The sequence below is a fragment of the Aquarana catesbeiana genome, linkage group LG04 (assembly GCF_042186555.1).
Source record: "Aquarana catesbeiana isolate 2022-GZ linkage group LG04, ASM4218655v1, whole genome shotgun sequence".
Classification (NCBI taxonomy): domain Eukaryota; kingdom Metazoa; phylum Chordata; class Amphibia; order Anura; family Ranidae; genus Aquarana; species Aquarana catesbeiana.
Genome location: NC_133327.1, coordinates 271,231,180 through 271,251,992, shown reverse-complemented (window position 1 = coordinate 271,251,992; position 20,813 = coordinate 271,231,180). Strand labels below are relative to the sequence as shown.

General features: G+C 44.5%; 1 protein-coding gene across 3 annotated transcripts in view; it reads left to right on the top strand.

Annotated features, from left to right (window-relative positions):
* Positions 1–20,813, top strand: part of ARMC9 (armadillo repeat containing 9) — a 233,330-nt gene that overhangs the window by 134,389 nt on the left and 78,128 nt on the right. For all 3 annotated transcript variants that reach the window (XM_073626513.1, XM_073626514.1, XM_073626512.1), the window contains one exon: positions 3,844–3,936. In XM_073626513.1, the coding sequence (XP_073482614.1) occupies positions 3,844–3,936 (93 nt within the window). The remainder of the gene's footprint in view (positions 1–3,843; positions 3,937–20,813) is intronic.

The following is a 20,813-nucleotide window of genomic DNA, read 5'->3' as shown; positions in this document are numbered from 1 at the left end:
CTTTCTTTTTAAGGATGTTCCAAACAGTCGATTTGGCCACACCTAATATTTTTGCTATCTCTCTGATGGGTTTGTTTTGTTTTTTCAGCCTAATGATGGCTTGCTTCACTGATAGTGACAGCTCTTTGGATCTCATATTGAGAGTTGACAGCAACAGATTCCAAATGCAAATAGCACACTTGAAATGAACCCTTGACCTTTTATCTGCTCCTTATAAATGGGAAAATGAGGGAATAACACACACCTGGCCATGGAACAGCTGAGCAGCCAATTATCCCATTACTTTTGGTCCCTTAAAAAGTGGGAGGCACATATACAAACTGTTGTAATTCCTACACCGTTCATCTGATTTGGATGTAAATACCCTCAAATTAAAGCTGAAAGTCTGCAGTTAAAGCACATCTTGTTTGTTTCATTTCAAATCCATTGTGGTGGTGTATAGAGCCAAAAAGATTAGAATTGTGTCGATGTCCCAATATTTATGGACCTGATTGTACGTGATTGGGAGAATTCTCTCATTTTCTACTGTCAGTATTCTTCCAAAGGCCGTTATCCTGCCATTCACTGATCCAAACCTTTGTGTGGGGGGTAACTCGTTTGCTTCCCCCCCATTAGGTCACCTATGTGCCATTGGGTCTTAAACCTGGTACTGTCTGTGTTACAGAAACAACCGTTTGAGACTATCAAGGAAATTCCATTAGTCTTGCTGTCACGCATGCTAGCCTTCCTGATGCCCATCACCTCGGCTAGAAGGGTGTCGGAGTTGGTGGCCCTTTCGTGCAGGGAACCATACTTGGTCCTTCACCACGACAGGGTCATGTTATGACCTGTTCCATCCTTTTTGCAAAAGTGGTGTCGGCCTTTCATTTGAATCAGGACATTGTTTTGCCTTCTTTTTTTTCTCTCAGCCTCGTTCGGTGGAAGAGAAACGACTGCACTCCTTGGATATAGTGCAAGCAGTCAGTTTCTCTAGATCTGCAGAGATCCGAGGATCAGACTCCTTTTTTTATTTTACCAGAAGGACCCAAGAAAGGGGCAGGCAGCTTCCATGGCCAATTGGGTCTGCCAGTTGGTTATTCAAGCCTATGGTCTGAAATGTAGGGCTCCTCCCTTTAGGGTGAGTGCTCATTCTACCAGGGGTGTAGGAACCCCCTGTGCTTTTCGCCATCAGGTTTCTGTGGCTCAGATTTGTAAGGCTGCCACCTGGTCTTTAGTCCATATGTTCACAAAATTTTATCAAGTGGATGTTCGAGCAGCCGAGGATTCGGCTTTCAGCCGCAGTGTACTGCGGGCTGCCGTATAGGTCTGATGGCTATTGTTTTGGCTGGGTGTCTCCCTCCCCTCAAGGCTATTGCTCTGGGACATCCCAGTAAGTAAGGAATAATACCCTCACTTTGTGTCCCGTGATGTATGATAAAGAAAATAGGATTTTTTCATCGTACTTACCTGTAAAATCCTTTTCTTTGAGTACATCACGGGACACACAGGTCCCTCCCCTCTTTTAGAGAATTAAGTGCTTGCTACAAAACTGAAGTACTTCCTGTATGGGAGGGATTATATAGGGGGTCACTTCCTGTATAAAGACCTTTTGGTCTACCAGTGTCCATTCACCTGGAGATGAAGTATAACCCAGTAAGTAAGGAATAATAGCTTCACTCTGTGTCCCGTGATGTACTCAATGAAAAGGATTTTACAGGTAAATATGACGAAAAAAAAATCCTATTTTTTGTATGTGCTTTTAGGTTTGTTTGGGCACGTTTAGCATTTTTTTTCTTCCAGAAAACTCCCCTCAAAAATGCAAACCAGAAGGTTTTTTTTCCTGCCTCTAAATGCTGAGCTTAAAATATGGGTATAAACTATCTAATGTGCATGAACCCAGGATAACATTGAGCTGCTTCTACAGGCACAACGCAAAATTCCTGTAGAAGCAGCCTTTTTTTTTTTTTTTTTTTTTTATTAATTCAGTGTGCATCGATCCTTAGTGGTATATTCATCAGATCAATAAGGAGAAGTTTATTCTTGGAGTTTACATACACTTTAACATACCTACCCCTGTTGTACATAGTGCCTTAAAGCGAAACTAAAGCAGAAGTCCTGCTTATAAAATCTGTGAGCAGACAGGCTCTTTCTTTCAGAAGAACCATGCAATGTCTTTTCTGCAATAAATAAAACCTACCTGTCTGATCGCAGTCTTCTGTGAAATGTACACGGACCTGCGCAAGCACAGCTCAATCTGCATTCTGGTACATCGCTCGTGTGTCGGGATGACTGCACTTTGGAGGGATGTCATCCCGCACTGTTCAATGAGAATAACTGCAGCCCTGCTGCTCAAAGAAGCAGGCGAAGGATGTCGGACCGTTGAAGGGAGGTAAGTATTTCAGAGTTTAGCTCTGCTTTAAGCTGACTATACACCAGTAAAATATAATTTAGAAAATTTTCCTTTTTGGAATGTTTGTTTGATTTTCTAAAGGTTAGTGGGGTGAAATTGATGACTGTTTTCAACCATAGTTAAGAGAGAGATTGAAAAAGCAGTATGGAAAATATTTCTTGAACAAATTAAATGTTGACTTTTGAATGTCACTTTTTCACCTCTTTTATTGCGTCTGGTATTGTATTCAAGTAGCAGGTCTGTTTACCAGGTCCCAATTACCAGCCCCCACCCTGTGGACATGCTTTGAATATTTCCCTTGGGGAAGTCTTGTCCCCCACCACTACATCAAAGTAGAGGTACCTTTTGGGGGTGGGGGGGGGGGGGCATTTGTGCCTAATTAGTGTAGCACCAATAGGAGGAACATTTTATTTACATACAAAATTTACTGAATTATTCTCCTACTTGTCATCAAAACATGGTGACAAGCTAAAACATTTTTACAATAGTTTAGTAACATGGCCCTACACTAAAGCTGGCTATACATGTAAAGATTTATCTTGTTAAAAATTAAGTCCGCACATCCATGCTAAACAGTGTAGCTGGACAAACTTCCCATTGCCGACTATTATGTTCTGATGGACAGCAGCTGATTGTCCGCAGTCACTGTTCAGCCATTATAATTCAGCCTGACTCCTTTTCCTAATCAATATACAGCTGTCACATGACCCAGATCTGTCTGCAGGAAAAACATAAGCAGGGGGAGTTTCTAGTCTTCAGTAAATTGGCATGCAAATATATATTTGAAATAAAATATTTTTTATTTTGTGGAAATAACACGTGTGGGCGAATTTCTGCCAGTCACACGCCCTGCCAGCCTGTGTCTTAGAACAAGAGGAAGGTGAAGCCACCATTAATCTACATGTAATATCCCGCACCCATTGTGTTTAGCTGGTTAGTGGGCATGGAGGGAGTGGGCTGTCATTTACCACTGTGTATACGCCCACATGTGTGACTATAGTAACATGGGCTGCTCAGATTTGATAGGGAGGAAATGCCCAGCTTAGAAACTCGCTGAAAACTGAGCATGTGCAGAGTTTGCCACCACAGCAGCAAAATCCCTAGCTGAACTAGGGACATGAACAGAAGGTGGAGACCGAGAACAGCAGGATCAACCAGGTTTTTTTGCAGGATACAAAAAAGGAATCTCATAGTGACCATGAACAGCATGTATTACACCATTTATTGATAGTTTTTTTTTTTTATAATGTGGGTTTAGTGACACTTTAAAGGAAGTCTGTATTGGGCTTTATTAGTTTGCCAACAATTAAATTCTTTTTTCAGTGCATGTCTAGGAAATTATTGAAGACTAGTATTTCAGAAGAATGTCTGCAATGGCAACCCCAATATTTCTCTAAAATACTTAATCGACATTTTAACATAAACTGGGTTGTTTTATATCTCTTTGATTTTAGCGATTTACTCGATCCCAGCCCGGAGAGCAGAGGGACACAGTCTTACAAGCATATATAACAAATGACCTATTGGACTGCTACCAAAACGGGCAGGTAAGCAACACTTCAGTATCTGTTTTTCTTTTTGTTTTTGCATTGTTTTGATGATTTAATAAGAACACATTTAGTTTTTTTTTTAGTTTTTACTATACTTCTCAATTGAGCAATGGTGTGTGGTGAATGCATCACAGTATTTGTACTTTTAAAAGGTTTTATTTTCTCTATTGTCTAGTTTTTTGCTGAGCCCCCGAAACACATTGGCTTGTGCAAATAAAACCTTTTAAAGGGCTATGCAAGCTGGTGTGGCACTCCCTCCTTTCAAAACATTAATAATCTTTTTTGGGGTTCTAGCAAAACCAACCGTTAGGCCTTATGTACACTGCTGCTGGTAAACGGACATTTAAGTGCAATGTTATGTTATCTTATGTGACCATGTACACAGTTTCGTTTACAGTCATTTTTAGGCAGTTGTGTTTAACAGCCTTTCTTTGAAGACAAAAAAATGAGTTCAGACGCCGAAGATTTCCACGTTTCAGCCAAACGTGGCTAAACGCGGTACCGCAACTTAGCCGCGTTTTCATTTATAAGCATTTTTAAAGCGACCCAATTTTTTGGACATTAAAACACTAAAAAAATGATGGAAAACAATGAGAGAACATAAAAAAAAGTTTAAAAACTGGTAGTTACTTGCAATGATTCATAGACCATATATAGCCCTTGATCCAATCCAATACACCACTAGCAATGTTGTTTTACAAAGTATAATTGTAATTTGACCCATATGTTGTTAGATATGAAAAAGATGACCCCACCATTAAGCCTGACCACCGACATGATCAAACATAGTTTTTCATGAAATTTGATAGTCACCAACAGACGTTCCTCTGGCGGCACACTCTCTTCCTCATGTTCGTGTCCAAGCGTATCAGACTGGGCCAAACTTTTTCTAGTAGAATGTCAAATGAGGCAATGGACATGCGTGTAAAATTTTAAAAAATTATCAGGGTAGGTACACAGCTGTACGTACATGTTGGTAAAATATACTACTGACATGAGATGCGCGATCAATGGATGGGTCCAGTAGCGATGAACTCTGGTCCTCGCACACAATTTTCGGCGTCGTTCTAGCCTCATCAAGTGCAACGTCAGGAGAATTTCCTCACATATGCTCATTATTATTATTATTATACAGGATTTATATAGCGCCAACAGTTTGCGCAGTGCATTACAACATGAGGGCAGACAGTACACTTACAATACAAATCAATACAGGAGGGATCAGAGGGCCCTGATCGTTGGCTTACAATCTAGAAGGGAGGGTCAAGTGGAAACAAAAGGTAATAACTGTGGGGGGTGAGCTGATGGAGAAAATGAAAAAAACAGTTGTTGGGTGTGGGTAGGGTAGGCTTCTCTGAAGAGAAGGGTTTTCATGGATCGTCTAAAAGCTAATATAGTAGGAGATAAGCGGACAAATTGGGGTAGGGCATTCCATAGGATTGGAGAGGCTTTGGAAAAGTCCTGGAGGCGAGCATGGGAGGAGGGGACGAGGGAGCTAGAGAGCAGAAGGTCTTGAGAGGAATGAAGAGAACGAGTAGGTTGGTATTTAGAGACTAGGCTAGTGATGTAGCTGGGGGCTAAATTGTGGATGGCTTTGTACGTAGTTGTTAGTATTTTGAATTTAATTCTTTGGCTGAGCAGAAGCCAGTGGAGGGATTGACAGAGAGGGGTACCAGAGACAGAGCGATTGGTAAGGTGGATGAGTCTGGCAGCAGTATTCATGATGGATTGAAGAGGTGATAGACTATGTAGAGGTAAGCCAATGAGAAGGGAGTTGCAGTAGTCAAGGCGAGAGATGACCAGCTAGTGAATTAAGAGCTTTGTTGTGTCATTGGTTAGAAAGGGGCGTATTTTGGAGATGTTGCGGAGGTTGAGGTGGCAGGATTTGGACAGTGATTGGACGTGGTGCTTAAAGGAGCGTTCAGAGTCTAGGACTACACCTAGAACCTTGGTATGTGGGGATGGGCTTATAGTTTTGACAGAGAGATCAGGGGAAGGGGCATATGGGGGAGGAAAAATTATACGTTCGGTTTTGGATAGGTTGAGTTTGAGGAAGTGGTGTGACATCCAGACTGATATATCTAAAAGTAAATTTGTGATACGTGAGGAGACAGAGGGAGTGAGCTGAGGGGTAGAGAAATAGATTTGGGTGTCGTCAACGTAGAGGTGGTATTGGAAGCTGTCACGGAACGTCCCACACTCCGCTTGAGTGCTTCCGTCATATACCACTTCCTCCCAGTCTGTATACAGATATCCCAACCTCTCTGAGCACAAACAAGGCGACACTTGCTTGTTGCTACCAAGAACTGACTTTATTCAGAACCAGAATACAGTCTTATATACACAGTAGAAGATTACTCTAACAATACAAACGTAACCTAATTAACATGAGCTAATTATCTAATCCTTTATACAGCCTAGGTGACTGAGACATGACCTTTCGCCCAGACTCGTGGTCACCGAGCTTCACACAGTTATAGCAGTCGTCCCGTCTCCTACATTGTATAGAGGACAATGTCATTAGCTCATTCAATTAACATAAACACAGGTTGATAACACCAGCATCTCCTCACAGGATGTGTCCCAACAGAATGAATCCATTGAAAATCCAGGGCCCATAATCAAATGGCAACAGGCTTGCATACAGTCCTCTCCAACAGCCTCTGTTCTGGCTAGGTCTGTGACATTTCTCCCCTTTCGGCAGGAGACTAACACAGGAGGAGACCCCAGACGGGTTGACTCCGAAGTTAGTCTATAGTTCCAGTCCTCTACTGCCTGTACCCACACAGTACCCCAAACAAATTGTTCCAAACAGAGTATTACTCACCCAGCCAACCTCTGCCTCTCTCAGAGAACATATCTGCCGCTGGGGAGAGGCCTGGACTGGCTCTTCTCCCTGGAATCCTTTCTGCCGCTGGAGAGAAGACAGGGTGTCTGGGCTCACTCTGTCATGCTGTTGGGGATCGGAGCCCACTGCCCAGCATCCCTGGGGTATACAGGTGGAGACTGAAGTCCCATCCACCTTCACAGGAAATCCATCCTCTGTTAGTTGAGGGCAGAGTCCAGCAGTCCTCGGCCCTGTTGCCAGCCCTTCTGCTGGAAACCCCACACCATCTGCTCTGGCTACCTGTTGGGGAGGGAGGCCGACTGCCCCACCTCCCTGGAACTCTGTAGTTGTTGCAGGTGATGGCCAGAGGTTGGTAGCACTCTGCCCGGTTGCCGGTGCTTCAACTGGGGAAGTTCCCTGTAACTCTACAGATACTGCTGTTGGTGCGGGGCAGAGCACAGTGAAGTTTGGCCCCAATAGCAGCTCTTCTGCTGGAGGCTCATCAGTCTGTTCTTCCTCAGCAGAAAAGTCTATTAAATCCCCTACCTCTATAACTGGTGTCTGTGGATAGAAGTTCACCATCTCCTGTCCGTGGAACTCAGAAGATGCCATCAGTGCTGAGCAGAGCGCAATGAAGTTTGGCCCTAATCCCAACTCTTCTGCTGGGGGCTCACCCGATGGTTCTTCCTCAGCAGAATAGTCTATCAAATCCCCTGTCTCTGCAACTGGTGTCTGGGGATGGAGGTTCACCATCTCCTGTCCATGGAACCCAGAAGATGTTATCAGTGCTGGGCAGAGATTAGCAGAGCTCTGCCCTGTTGTCAGCACTTCAGCTTTGGGGATGGCAATCTCCAGATTTTCCACTGCAGATTCTCTGGCATGCTGCTGGACAGGCACATTCCTCCATCCAAGATCATCCCATGCAGAAACAGGATCATCAAGGTCAGTCAGCACTTGCTGCATCCGCCATAAGACCTCCGCCTCCATAGCTGTGGGGGCAGGTTGGCAAAGCACACTATTGCTCTGAAACATTGCCGACTCTTCAGCCAGGATTTCAGGGTTGTCAGCTGGTATTTCCTGATAGTCCCAGGCAAAGGGAGCCCAGCCCTGGCACTGAGCAATGTCTAGCAGCCGTCTGTAGGCGATCTCTAGCTCCCATTCCTGAACGGCCAGAAACTCCAAATCTTCCTGTGCCCAGTGCACTTCCGAAATGTTCAGTAGCCCTTCTCTGAAATCCATGATTTCGTCCACCCGCCGCTCCAAATCACTCCCAAAGTTAGGGTCCCCTGTCAGCTTCACAAACAACAGTCCCAAGCCGCCGTAGCTTAAGCCTTCCGTTGGGCTGTCATCCGCTATCCAGAGACATGCTTGGGATACATGCCACCGGAGGGCTCTGTAGCTCTCATCCAGCTTTATCTCTGCCCAGACCAGCCTGCTTAATTCAGCTGTCTGCTTCTTGTGTGGTTTTTCTCCCAAAAACCGCACCCGCAGTCCGTACTGCGACCAGTACCTTTCCTCGATGGAGGGGAGAACTTTTCCCTGGTGTCGCTGCTCACGGGCTAGCGCTTCCTTCCAGAGTTTGCAGCGAATAGAATTACACCATCCCAGCAGGACCTGCTCCGATACTGGTCCTCTGTGCTGTATCTGCATCTCTCGCAACCTCCTTCTGAATTCCTCATCCATGGCGGCTGGTATCTGTACCTCTCCTCTCCTGCTATCTGGACCTTGGATCCAGATGGAAGTTTGGATGTCCCAGACTGCAGGAAGCTATCCCACCGCTGCCACCAATGTCACGGAACGTCCCACACTCCGCTTGAGTGCTTCCGTCATATACCACTTCCTCCCAGTCTGTATACAGATATCCCAACCTCTCTGAGCACAAACAAGGCGACACTTGCTTGTTGCTACCAAGAACTGACTTTATTCAGAACCAGAATACAGTCTTATATACACAGGAGAAGATTACTCTAACAATACAAACGTAACCTAATTAACATGAGCTAATTATCTAATCCTTTATACAGCCTAGGTGACTGAGACATGACCTTTCGCCCAGACTTGTGGTCACCGAGCTTCACACAGTTATAGCAGTCGTCCCGTCTCCTACATTGTATAGAGGACAATGTCATTAGCTCATTCAATTAACATAAACACAGGTTGATAACACCAGCATCTCCTCACAGGATGTGTCCCAACAGAATGAATCCATTGAAAATCCAGGGCCCATAATCAAATGGCAACAGGCTTGCATACAGTCCTCTCCAACAGCCTCTGTTCTGGCTAGGTCTGTGACAGAAGCCATGGGAAGCTATCAGCTGCTCCAGGGAGGAGATGTAGATTAAAAATAGGAGAGGTCCAAGAACAGAACCTTGGGGGACCCCAACCGAGAAAGGGAGAGGAGGAAGTAGAGTTGTAGGAAACGCTAAAGGTGCGGTTGGATAAGTAGGAAGAGAACCAGTGAAGAGTACAGTCATGGAGACTAAAGGCGTGGAGTTTTTTGAGGAGGAGGGGTGGTCAACCGTATCAACAGCAGCAAAGAGGTCCAGGAGTAGTAGTACAGAATACTGTCGATTGGTTTTGGCCGTTAATAGATCGTTTGTTAGTTTTAGGAGAGCAGTTTCAATGAATTATGGGATCCATTGTAAAAAAAAGCACAGAAATGGGGACAAATACAAGGACACTGCTGCTCTCTCTGCTGCTGCTACTCACTCTGGTCTCACAAAATGGCTGAAATAGTTAAATAAAACCTTTTTTTGAGCTTGGGGAGGGTCTTATGATATTATCTAAATGCTTCTAGACGCAAACGCGGCTAAATGCGGCTAAACGTGGCATGCAAACGCGGCTGAACAGCGGCTTTAAGCTTTCAAAAAAAACGCTCAGAGGATTTTGCCTCGGCGTCCCGTGTACATGGAGCCTTACTGGTGAGGAGCCTCTAGGACTGCAAACCACCCATTATGTTATAACACATCTCCATAAGGTTCCACGTTCCTACATCACAAGTATCATAAAATTTTTGTTAAAAGGCAAATTGAAGCTGAATTCCAGCAGATATAAAAGATGCACATTAAAGCAGTACTAAACCACTGCAAAAGACAAAAAACAAAAACTTTCCCCTGTAAGACAAATGCATAATGTCTTACCTTAAAACGAAGCCCTCCAGCGGCACACTGTCAATGCTGACAGGGCTTCCTTTCGGTTTCTTAGCCTCCGGGGCCCTGATGGCGTCACTCCAGTGCATGCATGTGGGAGCCCTCAGTTACGGCAAGAGCTCTGAAGGTCCGGCACGGTATGTCGGACCTTCAGAGCTCATGCGCCAATGACATCACCGGCTGCATGCAGTGTGAATATCTCCTAAACAGTGCAAGTTTAGGTGATATTCACTGTACCTACAGGTAAGTCTTCTTATTATAGGCTTTCCTGTGGGTATAAGTCAAAAATCCAAGTTTACTACCACTTTGATACACCATTGCATTCTTTAAATGCAAGCAGTATAAGCACCTAAATTTGATCTGTTATCAGCCTCTTGTAATCCCTGTACAACAGAACTCAGAATGGGAAAGGGAGAAGTGGCAAATGGAAGCATGTGCTGCAGAGTTAATATGCCAACAAGGAAGTACTAATACGAAGAGAGCAGAATTACATCAGTATGCTGCTTTACTCCTCTTCTCCCAGTCACAGGCTGGGGGAAGGACGTAACTTGTGTTTACCTAAAGCAAAGATAAATTAGGTCTGTAGGACTGTATAGACATATCCTTTTGCAGGTAAAAGATCCCTCATATGTGTAATTCATCTCAGTGCTTTGCAGTTTGCCATGAATTTTAAGTAATCCTAAGTGATTCTAAAGGTTGTAATTCAAAAACAAAAAACAAACATGTTATACATACCTGCTTTGTGCAATGATTTTGCACAGAGCAGCCCCAATCCTCCTCTTTTTTGGGTCCCCTGCCGGCAGTACTGACTCATCCCTTCCTGACTAGTGCCCCCAATAGCAAGTCTCCTTTTATGGGGACACTCGAGCAGGTTAGTTTCCGAGCCATCCTCCTGTAAATGGACATTGTCCATTCACACACACAACGTTGCTTGGCCCCGCCCCCGCTCTCTCCTCAATGGCTCACTGGCTGTGTGAGAGAGAGAGACGCTGCTTTTATGCACATTGCAAGATCGAGATGAGGCTCAGGTAAGTACAAGGGCGAGGGGGTTGGGGCAGCTGCACCCAAAAGGTTTTTACCTTCATGCATAAAAAGACACAAAGGTAAAAAAAGACTTCTGCCTTTAGAACCACTTTAATTCTTTATATATTATTTAGGAAATGCTAATTTCTTTATCCACTGGAAGTCCAAGCCTTTTCTGGCACCTCTTGTTTACAAGTTTAAACCAGTTTTTTTTTTTTTTGCTAGAAAATTATTTATAACCCCCAAACATTTTATTTATATGTATATATGTGTATATATATATATATATATATATATATATATATATATATATATATATATATATATATATATATATATATATACACACACACACACAGTGGGGGACGGAAAGTATTCAGACTCCCTTAAATGTTTCATTCTTTGTTATATAGCAGCCATTTGCTAAAATCATTTAAGTTCATTTTTTTTTCCTCATTAATGTACACACACAGCACCCCATATTAACAGAAAAACACAGAATTGTTGACATTTTTGCAGATTTATTAACCACTTCAGCCCCGGAAGGATTTACCCCCTTCCTAACCAGAGCACTTTTTACAATTTGGCACTGCGTCGCTTTAACTGCTAATTGCGCGGTCATGCAATGCTGTACCCAAACGAAATTTGCGTCCTTTTCTTCCCACAAATAGAGCTTTCTTTTGATGGTATTTGATCACCTCTGCGGTTTTTATTTTTTGCGCTATAAACAGAAAAAGACCGAAAATTTTGAAAAAAAATGATATTTTCTACTTTTTGTTATTAAAAAAATCCAATAAACTCAATTTTAGTCATACATTTAGGCCAAAATGTATTCGGCCACATGTCTTTGGTAAAAAAAATGTCAATAAGCGTATATTTATTGGTTTGCGCAAAAGTTATAGCGTCTACAAACTAGGGTACATTTTCTGGAATTTACACAGCTTTTAATTTATGACTGCCTATGTCATTTCTTGAGGTGCTAAAATGGCAGGGCAGTACAAACCCCCCCAAATGACCCCATTTTGGAAAGTAGACACCCCAAGGAAATTGCTGAGAGGCATGTTAAGCCCATTGAATATTCATTTTTTTTGTCCCAAGTGATTGAATAACGACAAAAAAAAAAAATTACAAAAAGTTGTCACTAAAATATATAGATATAGATATATTGCTCACACAGGCCATGGGCATATGTGGAATTGCACCCCAAAATACATTCAGCTGCTTCTCCTGAGTACGGGGATACCACATGTGTGGGACTTTTTGGTGTGCCTAGCCGCGTACGGGGCCCCGAAAACCAATCACCGCCTTCAGGATTTCTAAGGGCGTAAATTTTTGATTTTTACTCCTCACTACCTATCACAGTTTTGAAGGCCATAAAATGCCCAGATGGCACAACCCCCCCCCCCCCAAATGACCCCATTTTGGAAAGTAGACACCCCAAGCTATTTGCTGAGAGGCATGGTGAGTCCATGGAATATTTTATATTTTGACACAAGTTGCGGGAAAGTGACAATTTTTTTTTTTTTTGCACAAAGTTGTCACTAAATGATATATTGCTCACACGGGCCATGGGCATATGGGGAATTGCACCCTAAAATACATTTAGCTGCTTCTCCTGAGTATGGGGATACCACATGTGTGGGACTTTTTGGGAGCCTAGCCACGTACGGGGCCCCGAAAACCAATCACCGCCTTCAGGATTTCTAAGGGTGTAAATTTTTTATTTCACTCTTCACTGCATATCACAGTTTCGGAGGCCATGGAATGCCCAGGTGGCACAAACACCCTCCCAAATGACCCCATTTTGGAAAGTAGACACCCCAAGCTATTTGCTGAGAGGCATGGTGAGTATTTTGCAGCTCTCATTTGTTTTTGAAAATGAAGAAAGACAAGAAAAAACATTTTTTTTTCTTTTTTCAATTTTCAAAACTTTGTGACAAAAAGTGAGGTCTGCAAAATACTCACTATACCTCTCAGCAAATAGCTTGGGGTGTCTACTTTCCAAAATAGGGTCATTTGGGGGGGGGGGTTTGTGCCACCTGGGCATTCCTAGGCAGTGAAGAGTGAAATAAAAAATTTACGCCCTTAGAAAGCCTGAAGGCGGTGCTTGGTTTTCTGGGTCCCGTACGAGGCTAGGCTCCCAAAAAGTCTCACACATGTGGTATCCCTGTACTCAGGAGAAGCAACAGAATGTATTTTGGGGTGTAATTTCACATATTCCCATGGCATGTTTGAGCAATATATCATTTAGTGACAACTTTGTGCAAAAAAAAAAAATTTGTCTTTCCCGCAACTTGTGTCACAATATAAAATATTCCATGGACTCGACATGCCTCTCGGCAAATAGCTTGGGGTGTCTACTTTCCAAAATGGGGTCATTTGGGGGGGTTTTGAACTGTCCTGGCATTTTATGCATGACATTTAGAAGCTTATGTCACACATCACCCACTCTTCTAACCACTTGAAGACAAAGCCCTTTCTGACAGTTTTTGTTTACATGAAAAATTTTTTTTTTTTTGCAAGAAAATTACTTTGAACCCCCAAACATTATATATTTTTTTTAAAGCAAATGCCCTACAGATTAAAATGGTGGGTGTTTCATTTTTTTTTTTCACACAGTATTTGCGCAGCGATTTTTCAAACACATTTTTTGGGGAAAAAACACACTTTTTAAAATTTTAATGCACTAAAACACACTATATTGCCCAAATGTTTGATGAAATAAAAAAGATGATCTTAGGCTGAGTACATGGATACCAAACATGACATGCTTTAAAATTGCGCATAAACGTGCAGTGGCAACAAAATAAATACATTTTTAAAAGCCTTTACAGGTTACCACTTTAGATTTACAGAGGAGGTCTACTGCTAAAATTACTGCCCTCGATCTGACCTTCGCGGTGATACCTCACATGCATGGTGCAATTGCTGTTTACATTTGACGCCAGACCGACGCTTGCGTTCGCCTTAGCGCGAGAGCAGGGGGGGACAGGGGTGCTTTTTTTTTTTAATCATTTTATTGTTATCTCAGGGAATGTAAATATCCCCTATGATAGCAATAGGTAGTAACAGGTATGATAAAATGCTTTCCCAATTTCCCAATGACGCTGTTTACATCCGGCGAAATCTAAGTCATAAAATGCTCGTAGCTTCCGGTTTCTTAGGCCATAGAGATGTTTGGAGCCACTCTGGTCTCTGATTAGCTCTATGGTCAGCTGGCTGAATCACCGGCTGCATTCTCAGGTTCCCTGTTGAGACAGGAGAGCCAGAGAAAAACACAGAAGACGGTGGGGGGCATTCCCTCCCACTGCTTGTAAAAGCAGTCTAGAGGCTAATTAGCCGCTAGGATTGCTTTTACATGAAAGCCGACCGCTGGCTGAAAAGAATTAAACCAAGATGATACCTAAACCTGCAGGCATCATTCTGGTATAACCACTCAAAGTCATGAATGGCGTACCTGAAGACAAAACAATGGTTAACAATAAAACACAGTAAACGGTAAAGTACAAAAAATTGCATACCTGAAAAGCAAACATGATAAAACATAATAACAATAAAACATTGTAGAATACAATACAATAAAAAAGAGCAGAACAATAGAGAGAGAATAGAGAGAGAGAGAACAATAAAACGACAACTATTTTTTTAAATTTTATATTTTTTTTTGTTTTTTTTTTTTTACACTTTTTTTTGTAACTGTAACTTTTATAACTGTAACCGGTTCCAGGTTTGGGTCTCTCAAAATGCGATGGCATCTTGGGAGACCCTGTGAAAGTGTGCCTAGTCTGTGCAATGCTGTACCCTACGCTAATACTCAACTAATGTATGGTAGCGTTCAAAACATTCACCAATGCAAAGACCAGGATTGTCAGGACAGGAGGGAAAATAATAGCGGGTGTCACGCCTATATCCGCGCTTGCTGCAGACACGACATCTTTTTTTGGGGGGGTTCGTTGGGTAGGGGTACTCGGGAGGACATAAAAAAAATGCCTCTCATGCAGCCGACTGCATTTGGTTGGGGATGTGAATGGGGGAAGTACGGGTGCTGCAGAAGCGGTGGGTTCCCAATTAGGATTGGCTAATGCAGCAGGAACGGCACTATGGGCACGACAGGCCTGTTTGTCTTCTTCTTGGTGGCAGCGGGACACTACTTGTGCTTGCCACCTCACCAGCTTGAACTGCACTTATGGGACTCGCCACGTCACCAAGTGTTACTGCAGCGCTGGTTTGACTACGACCGGGGTGTCCTAGGCCGCTGGTGCTTGCCAGTTCACCAAAACTCTACCAAAAAAAACTGTTAGCGATTGCAGGGATCAGGCCTGACTCTGCGAACGCTGCAGTTATGCGTTTAGTGTTTTGTAAGTGACAGTGATCGATCGATACTGCACTTGGGTGGGCTGGGCTGGGCCGGGCGGAGGGGCAAAACGCAGGTGCTAGCAGGTATCTGGGCTGATCCCGCTAACACTGCGTTTTTGGGAACCCTAAACTGCTGGGGACGCTAGTATAGATCTGATCGGATCAGATATTGATCCGTTCAGATACTATACCACTAAGGGAGGTGTATGGTGCGTGCTTGGGTGTTAGCGGTACTGGCGCTAACCTGACGCTGCCTGGGGCTGGTGCTTTCCAGTTCACCAAAATGCTACCAAAAAAACTGTTAGCGATCGCAGGGATCAGGCCTGACTGTGCGAATGCTGCAGTTATGCGTTTCGTGTTTTGTAAGTGACAGTGATCGATCGATACTGCACTTGGGTGGGCCGGGCGGAGGGGCAAAACGCATGTGCTGGCAGGTATCTGGGCTGATCTCGCTAACACTGCGTTTTTGGGAACCCTAAACTGCTGGGGACGCTAGTATAGATCTGATCGGATCACATATTGATCCGTTCAGATACTATACCACTAAGGGAGGTGTATGGTGCGTACGTTAGCGGTACTGGCGCTAACCTGACGCTGCCTGGGGCTGGTGCTTGCCAGTTCACCAAAACGCTACCAAAAAAACTGTTAGCGATCGCAGGGATCAGGCCTGACTGTGCGAATGCTGCAGTTATGCGTTTCGTGTTTTGTAAGTGACAGTGATCAATCGATACTGCACTTGGGTGGGCCGGGCGGAGGGGCAAAACGCATGTGCTAGCAGGTATCTGGGCTGATCCCACTAACACTGCGTTTTTGGGAACCCTAAACTGCTGGGGATGCTAGTATAGATCTGATCGGATCAGATATTGACCTGTTCAGATGCTATACCCCTAAGGGAGGTGTACGGTGCGTGCGTGGGTGTTAGCAGTACTGGCGCTAACCTGACGCTGCCTGGGGCTGGTGCTTGCCAGTTCACCAAGACGCTACCAAAAAAACTGTTAGCGATCGCAGGGATCAGGCCTGACTCTGCGAACTCTGCAGTTATGCGTTTAGTGTTTTGTAAGTGACAGTGATCGATCAATCCTGCACTTGGGTGGTCTGGGCTGGGCCGGGCGGAGGGGCAAAACGCAGGTGCTAGCAGGTATCTGGGCTGATCCCGCTAACACTGCGTTTTTGGGAACCCTAAACTGCTGGGGACGCTAGTATAGATCTGATCGGATCAGATATTGATCCGTTCAGATACTATACCACTAGGGGAGGTGTACGGTGGGTGTTAGCGCTACTGGCGCTAACCTGACGCTGCCTGAGGCGACGCATATCACCGCCGGGCGATCAGGGAGCTAAACCTTTATTCGGTAATAAACGGCGCGTGCCCTAACACTATAAAAAAATAAACGAACTAACCAGCGTCACCCGTAACACTTATACGGTGATCACAACTAGGAGGCAATCAAGGGGTTAAAACATTTATTAGATAGTATATGGGGGTCCCTGACGCTATAAAACGCTGACGGCGAACCTAAATATTTACCTCCCTAACTGCCCTACCACACTAACTGTCACAAACTGACACCAGTGCAGTAATCAGAAAAAAAAAAACTGGTTGGTGTCAGTGTGACGGGGGGGGGGGGGGGGGGTGATTGGGGATGATCGGGGGGGTAAAGGGGGGTGTATTGTGTGCCTGGCATGTTCTACTGTATGTGTGTGTGTTGTGCACTCACATTGAAGTCTTCTCTCCTCGGCGCCGGAACGGAAAATACCGAGCCGAGGAGAGATGACATCATCCGATCGGACCCCCCGCCCGCGGGAGGCAGATCACGTACAGGTACGTGATTCTGCCTGCCCGTGCCATTCTGCCGACGTATATCGTCGTGAGGCGGTCGGCAAGTGGTTAAAAAAGAAAAACTGAAATACCACATGGTCCTAAGTATTCAGACCCTTTGCTCAGTATTTAGTAGAAGCACCCTTTTGATCTAATACAGCCATAAGTCTTTTTGGGAAAGATGCAACAAGTTTTTCACACCTGGATTTGGGGATCCTCTGCCATTCCTCCTTGCATCTGTCAATATGGGGTGCTGTGTGTGCATTAATGAGGAAAAAAAATGAACTTAAATGATTTTAGCAAATGGCTGTATATATATATATATATATATATATATATATATATATATATATATATATATATATATATATATATATATATATATATATATATATATTTATGGGTGGAGCCCTATATCCGATATGGACATAGATAACATTTGTAGTTAACATAAAACTTACCATCGGAAATAGACCTGGAAGTGTGGACTTACCATATGAAATGGACCTGAAAGTGTGCCTTGGTCTGCTGGTCGGTATGCCAGAATAAGGGGGCATACCCTAGTTAAAGAAATGATTATTCTGTAGAGAGAAATGAATGAAATGAATGAATGAAATGAATGCCTTGAAATGGGGATGGGAGGGTGGGTATCGCGCACAGGAAACCGACAAGCACCACAGGTGAGCGGGCTGCTTAAATACCCCCCGGGCTCCTCCCATAAATTCAGGCCACCATACTGGCCTTCCTACTTATGGGTGGAGCCCTATATCCGATATGGACATAGATAACATTTGTAGTTAACATAAAACTTACCATCGGAAATAGACCTGGAAGTGTGGACTTACCATATGAAATGGACCTGAAAGTGTGCCTTGGTCTGCTGGTCGGTATGCCAGAATAAGGGGGCAAAAACATTCAGGTAGGGGTGTGGTTTTATTAGTTTTGGCTTTATTTATTTGAGCAAGTTTGGTGAATGCTTGTGCCGTTTCCACCTAAGGAGTGGGGACGTACAGGCGAGGTAGGCAGAGTTTCACCTGCTGAGTCTCTTGATGACGTGGTCTGGGACCCATGCCGAAATGCTGCCATGGCTGCCCCAATACTAAAGAGTGACTGGAGTGCTGACTGGGGTCGAGGTGTAGGCAGTGTAGAAGAACCCACAGGTGTTTGATGAACTGGCAGGCACTCGAGGGTTGCCCGGAAAGGTAATAGGGGACTAGAGGTTGAGTGTTCCGGTAGGAGTGACAGTAGGCGGGCGAGTATGGTTACTGGCCACCGGACGTTGTTTACTTTATGGAGATGGATGACTATCCTGGAGCTTGATTGCTGGGTTTTGGACACTGCAGGGTGGAGGATGAAATGGTTTTGGCAGCGAGCCAACTACACAGAACTTGGCCTGCGGGATTGCTGCGGGTGAACTCGCTGGGCCGCCAGAACCCGTGGTAGGCCGAGTAAATGGCTGCTTGTATGACAAAACTGGGGAGAAGGCCCAACAGTGAACTGGTTAATATAGTAGACATGTCCCAGAAGATGGCAGCCTGGAACGAACGTGCAGTGGACATTAAACTGGTGTTGCCAAGCTAATTACACCAGCCTGCGCAAGAAGGACATAACAGAGCGATGCGGACCTGGCTTCATTAAGAGGTTCGCCTCGGACCGGATGTCGGTGGCAAGCCACGACCTGTCCTGTCCAGATAAGACCCTAGAGTTAAGCGGTTGCCATGACTTTGTGTAACTTGAAGAGGGAGGAAATCCGGGTAAACCCGGGGTTTAGGAGTGTCTCTGGGGGCCATGTACTTGTGAACCTATGATGGCCAAAAATTGCCGCGATGCCTGTGGTGGCTGTGACATCTGTCGCTACCTGGGGTGATAAGAGCGACGTAGGTGATAAGACCCTAGAGTTTAAGGTATAACCATTGATACACCGACCCACGTAGTACGGGACCTTCCGACATTGATAGGTCCGCATTCTTAGGAAAGACTGCAGCTGCTTGTTAGTACATACCCGTGTATGGGTGAAGTCTTGGGGAACTAACCTGATACGGGTCAGTTTGTCAAGGGGGAGGCTGGCCTGCGTGGTGTTCGTTAATTCGGAGGAGGTTATTGTAGACCTCGGTTCCGGTTTATTGAGTTTTTTTGAGACTACAAGCTGAAGGACATAATGGTATTACCAGCGAGTCAAGTTGTGTCTACGTAGTACCTGGCTGCCTGTGCCAGTAAAGTGAATTGTTAGGCCGTAGAAACCACAGAGGGCCAGGTAGATGGCTGCTTGTCTAGACTGGGGAATGTCTGAGGTTTTGACATGTCCCTGAAGATGGCAGTTGTGATGGGCAACGTTTGCCGTTAGCTGTGGTCTGATGCTTCTGGACGCCACATAGAAAGGATTCTACTGTATGAGCCGTAGACACGGATGACTCTCTGCTGTCCTGTGAGGGCAAGAAATGCTGGATGTAGGCTAGGTATAGCCTGATGATGTTATGAGGAGCCAGCTGTGTGTGGCAATACGATACCTGGTGCGGGGTGGAACCTGAACTCAACTGAGCTAAGCGAGATGTGATACAGAAATTGATGAACGGCTCGTATGAAATGCCACTGGAGACAAGTGGCCGATTAAGTGCCACTGAAGATTGATGTGTGACTGATTGTGTGCCACTGGAAATGTGTACTAACTGCAAGAAGTCATGCTAAGATGCGAACCCTGCAATGATTGCAAGATTTGTACTTAATACGTGTTTGCAACCATTGCCAGGGAGTTTGTGTCAATGGAGATGTGTTCGCCGTGACTGCATGAAGTCCGTATTACTGCATGTGCTTGCACGGGCTGCAAGGAGTTATACTTGGATGCGTGTTTGCAACAATTATAAAGTTGTGTTTGGATGCGTGCTTGCCATGATTGCAAGAAGTTATGCTTGGGTGTGTCCCTGCAACATTTGCGAGAAGTTGTGACTGGATGCGTGCTTGCAATGATTGCAAGAAGTTATGCTAATATGCGTGTCTTGTAATGATTGTAAGATTTGTGCTTGAATGTGTGCTTGCAACGATTGCAAGGGAGTTCCTGTCGGTGGAGATGTGTTTGTAGTGACTGTGAAAAGTTCGTATTGCTGCATGTGCTTGCAAGACTGCAAGCGTTAAGCTTGGATGTGTGCTTGCAATGGCTGTGAGAAGTTGTAATTGGATGCGTACTTGCGACGATTGCAAGAAGTTATGCTTGAATGCATGCCTGCAACGTTTGCCAGAAGTTTTGTGATTGGATACGTGTTTGAAATGATTGCAAGAAATTGTGCTTGGATGTGTGCTTGCAACGATTGCAAGACGTTCTGTTTGGATGCGTACTTGCAACGATTGCAAGAAGTCATGATGGGATGTGTGCTTGCAATTGCAAGAAGTTATGTTTCGATGTGTGCTTGCAATGAAATGCAAGAAGTTGTGTTTGGATGCGTATTTGCGATGATTGCAAGAGGTTATACTTGGATGTGCAGTGACTATGAGGGGGTATAGTCGCGAGGCGAAGGTTCCAACGAATGAAATCAGGACCATGACTGGCCCCCCCCTTTTTTTTTTTTGACTGACCTAGAGGAAATGACAGATGAGAACCGGTGGAGTGTTTGACTACCTGGTTTGAAAGGTAATTGTAACATGTTTAAGCGACAGGTGCATGGCATTAAATAAATGAGTGAACTGTTTGTGCCATGACAAAGGCACG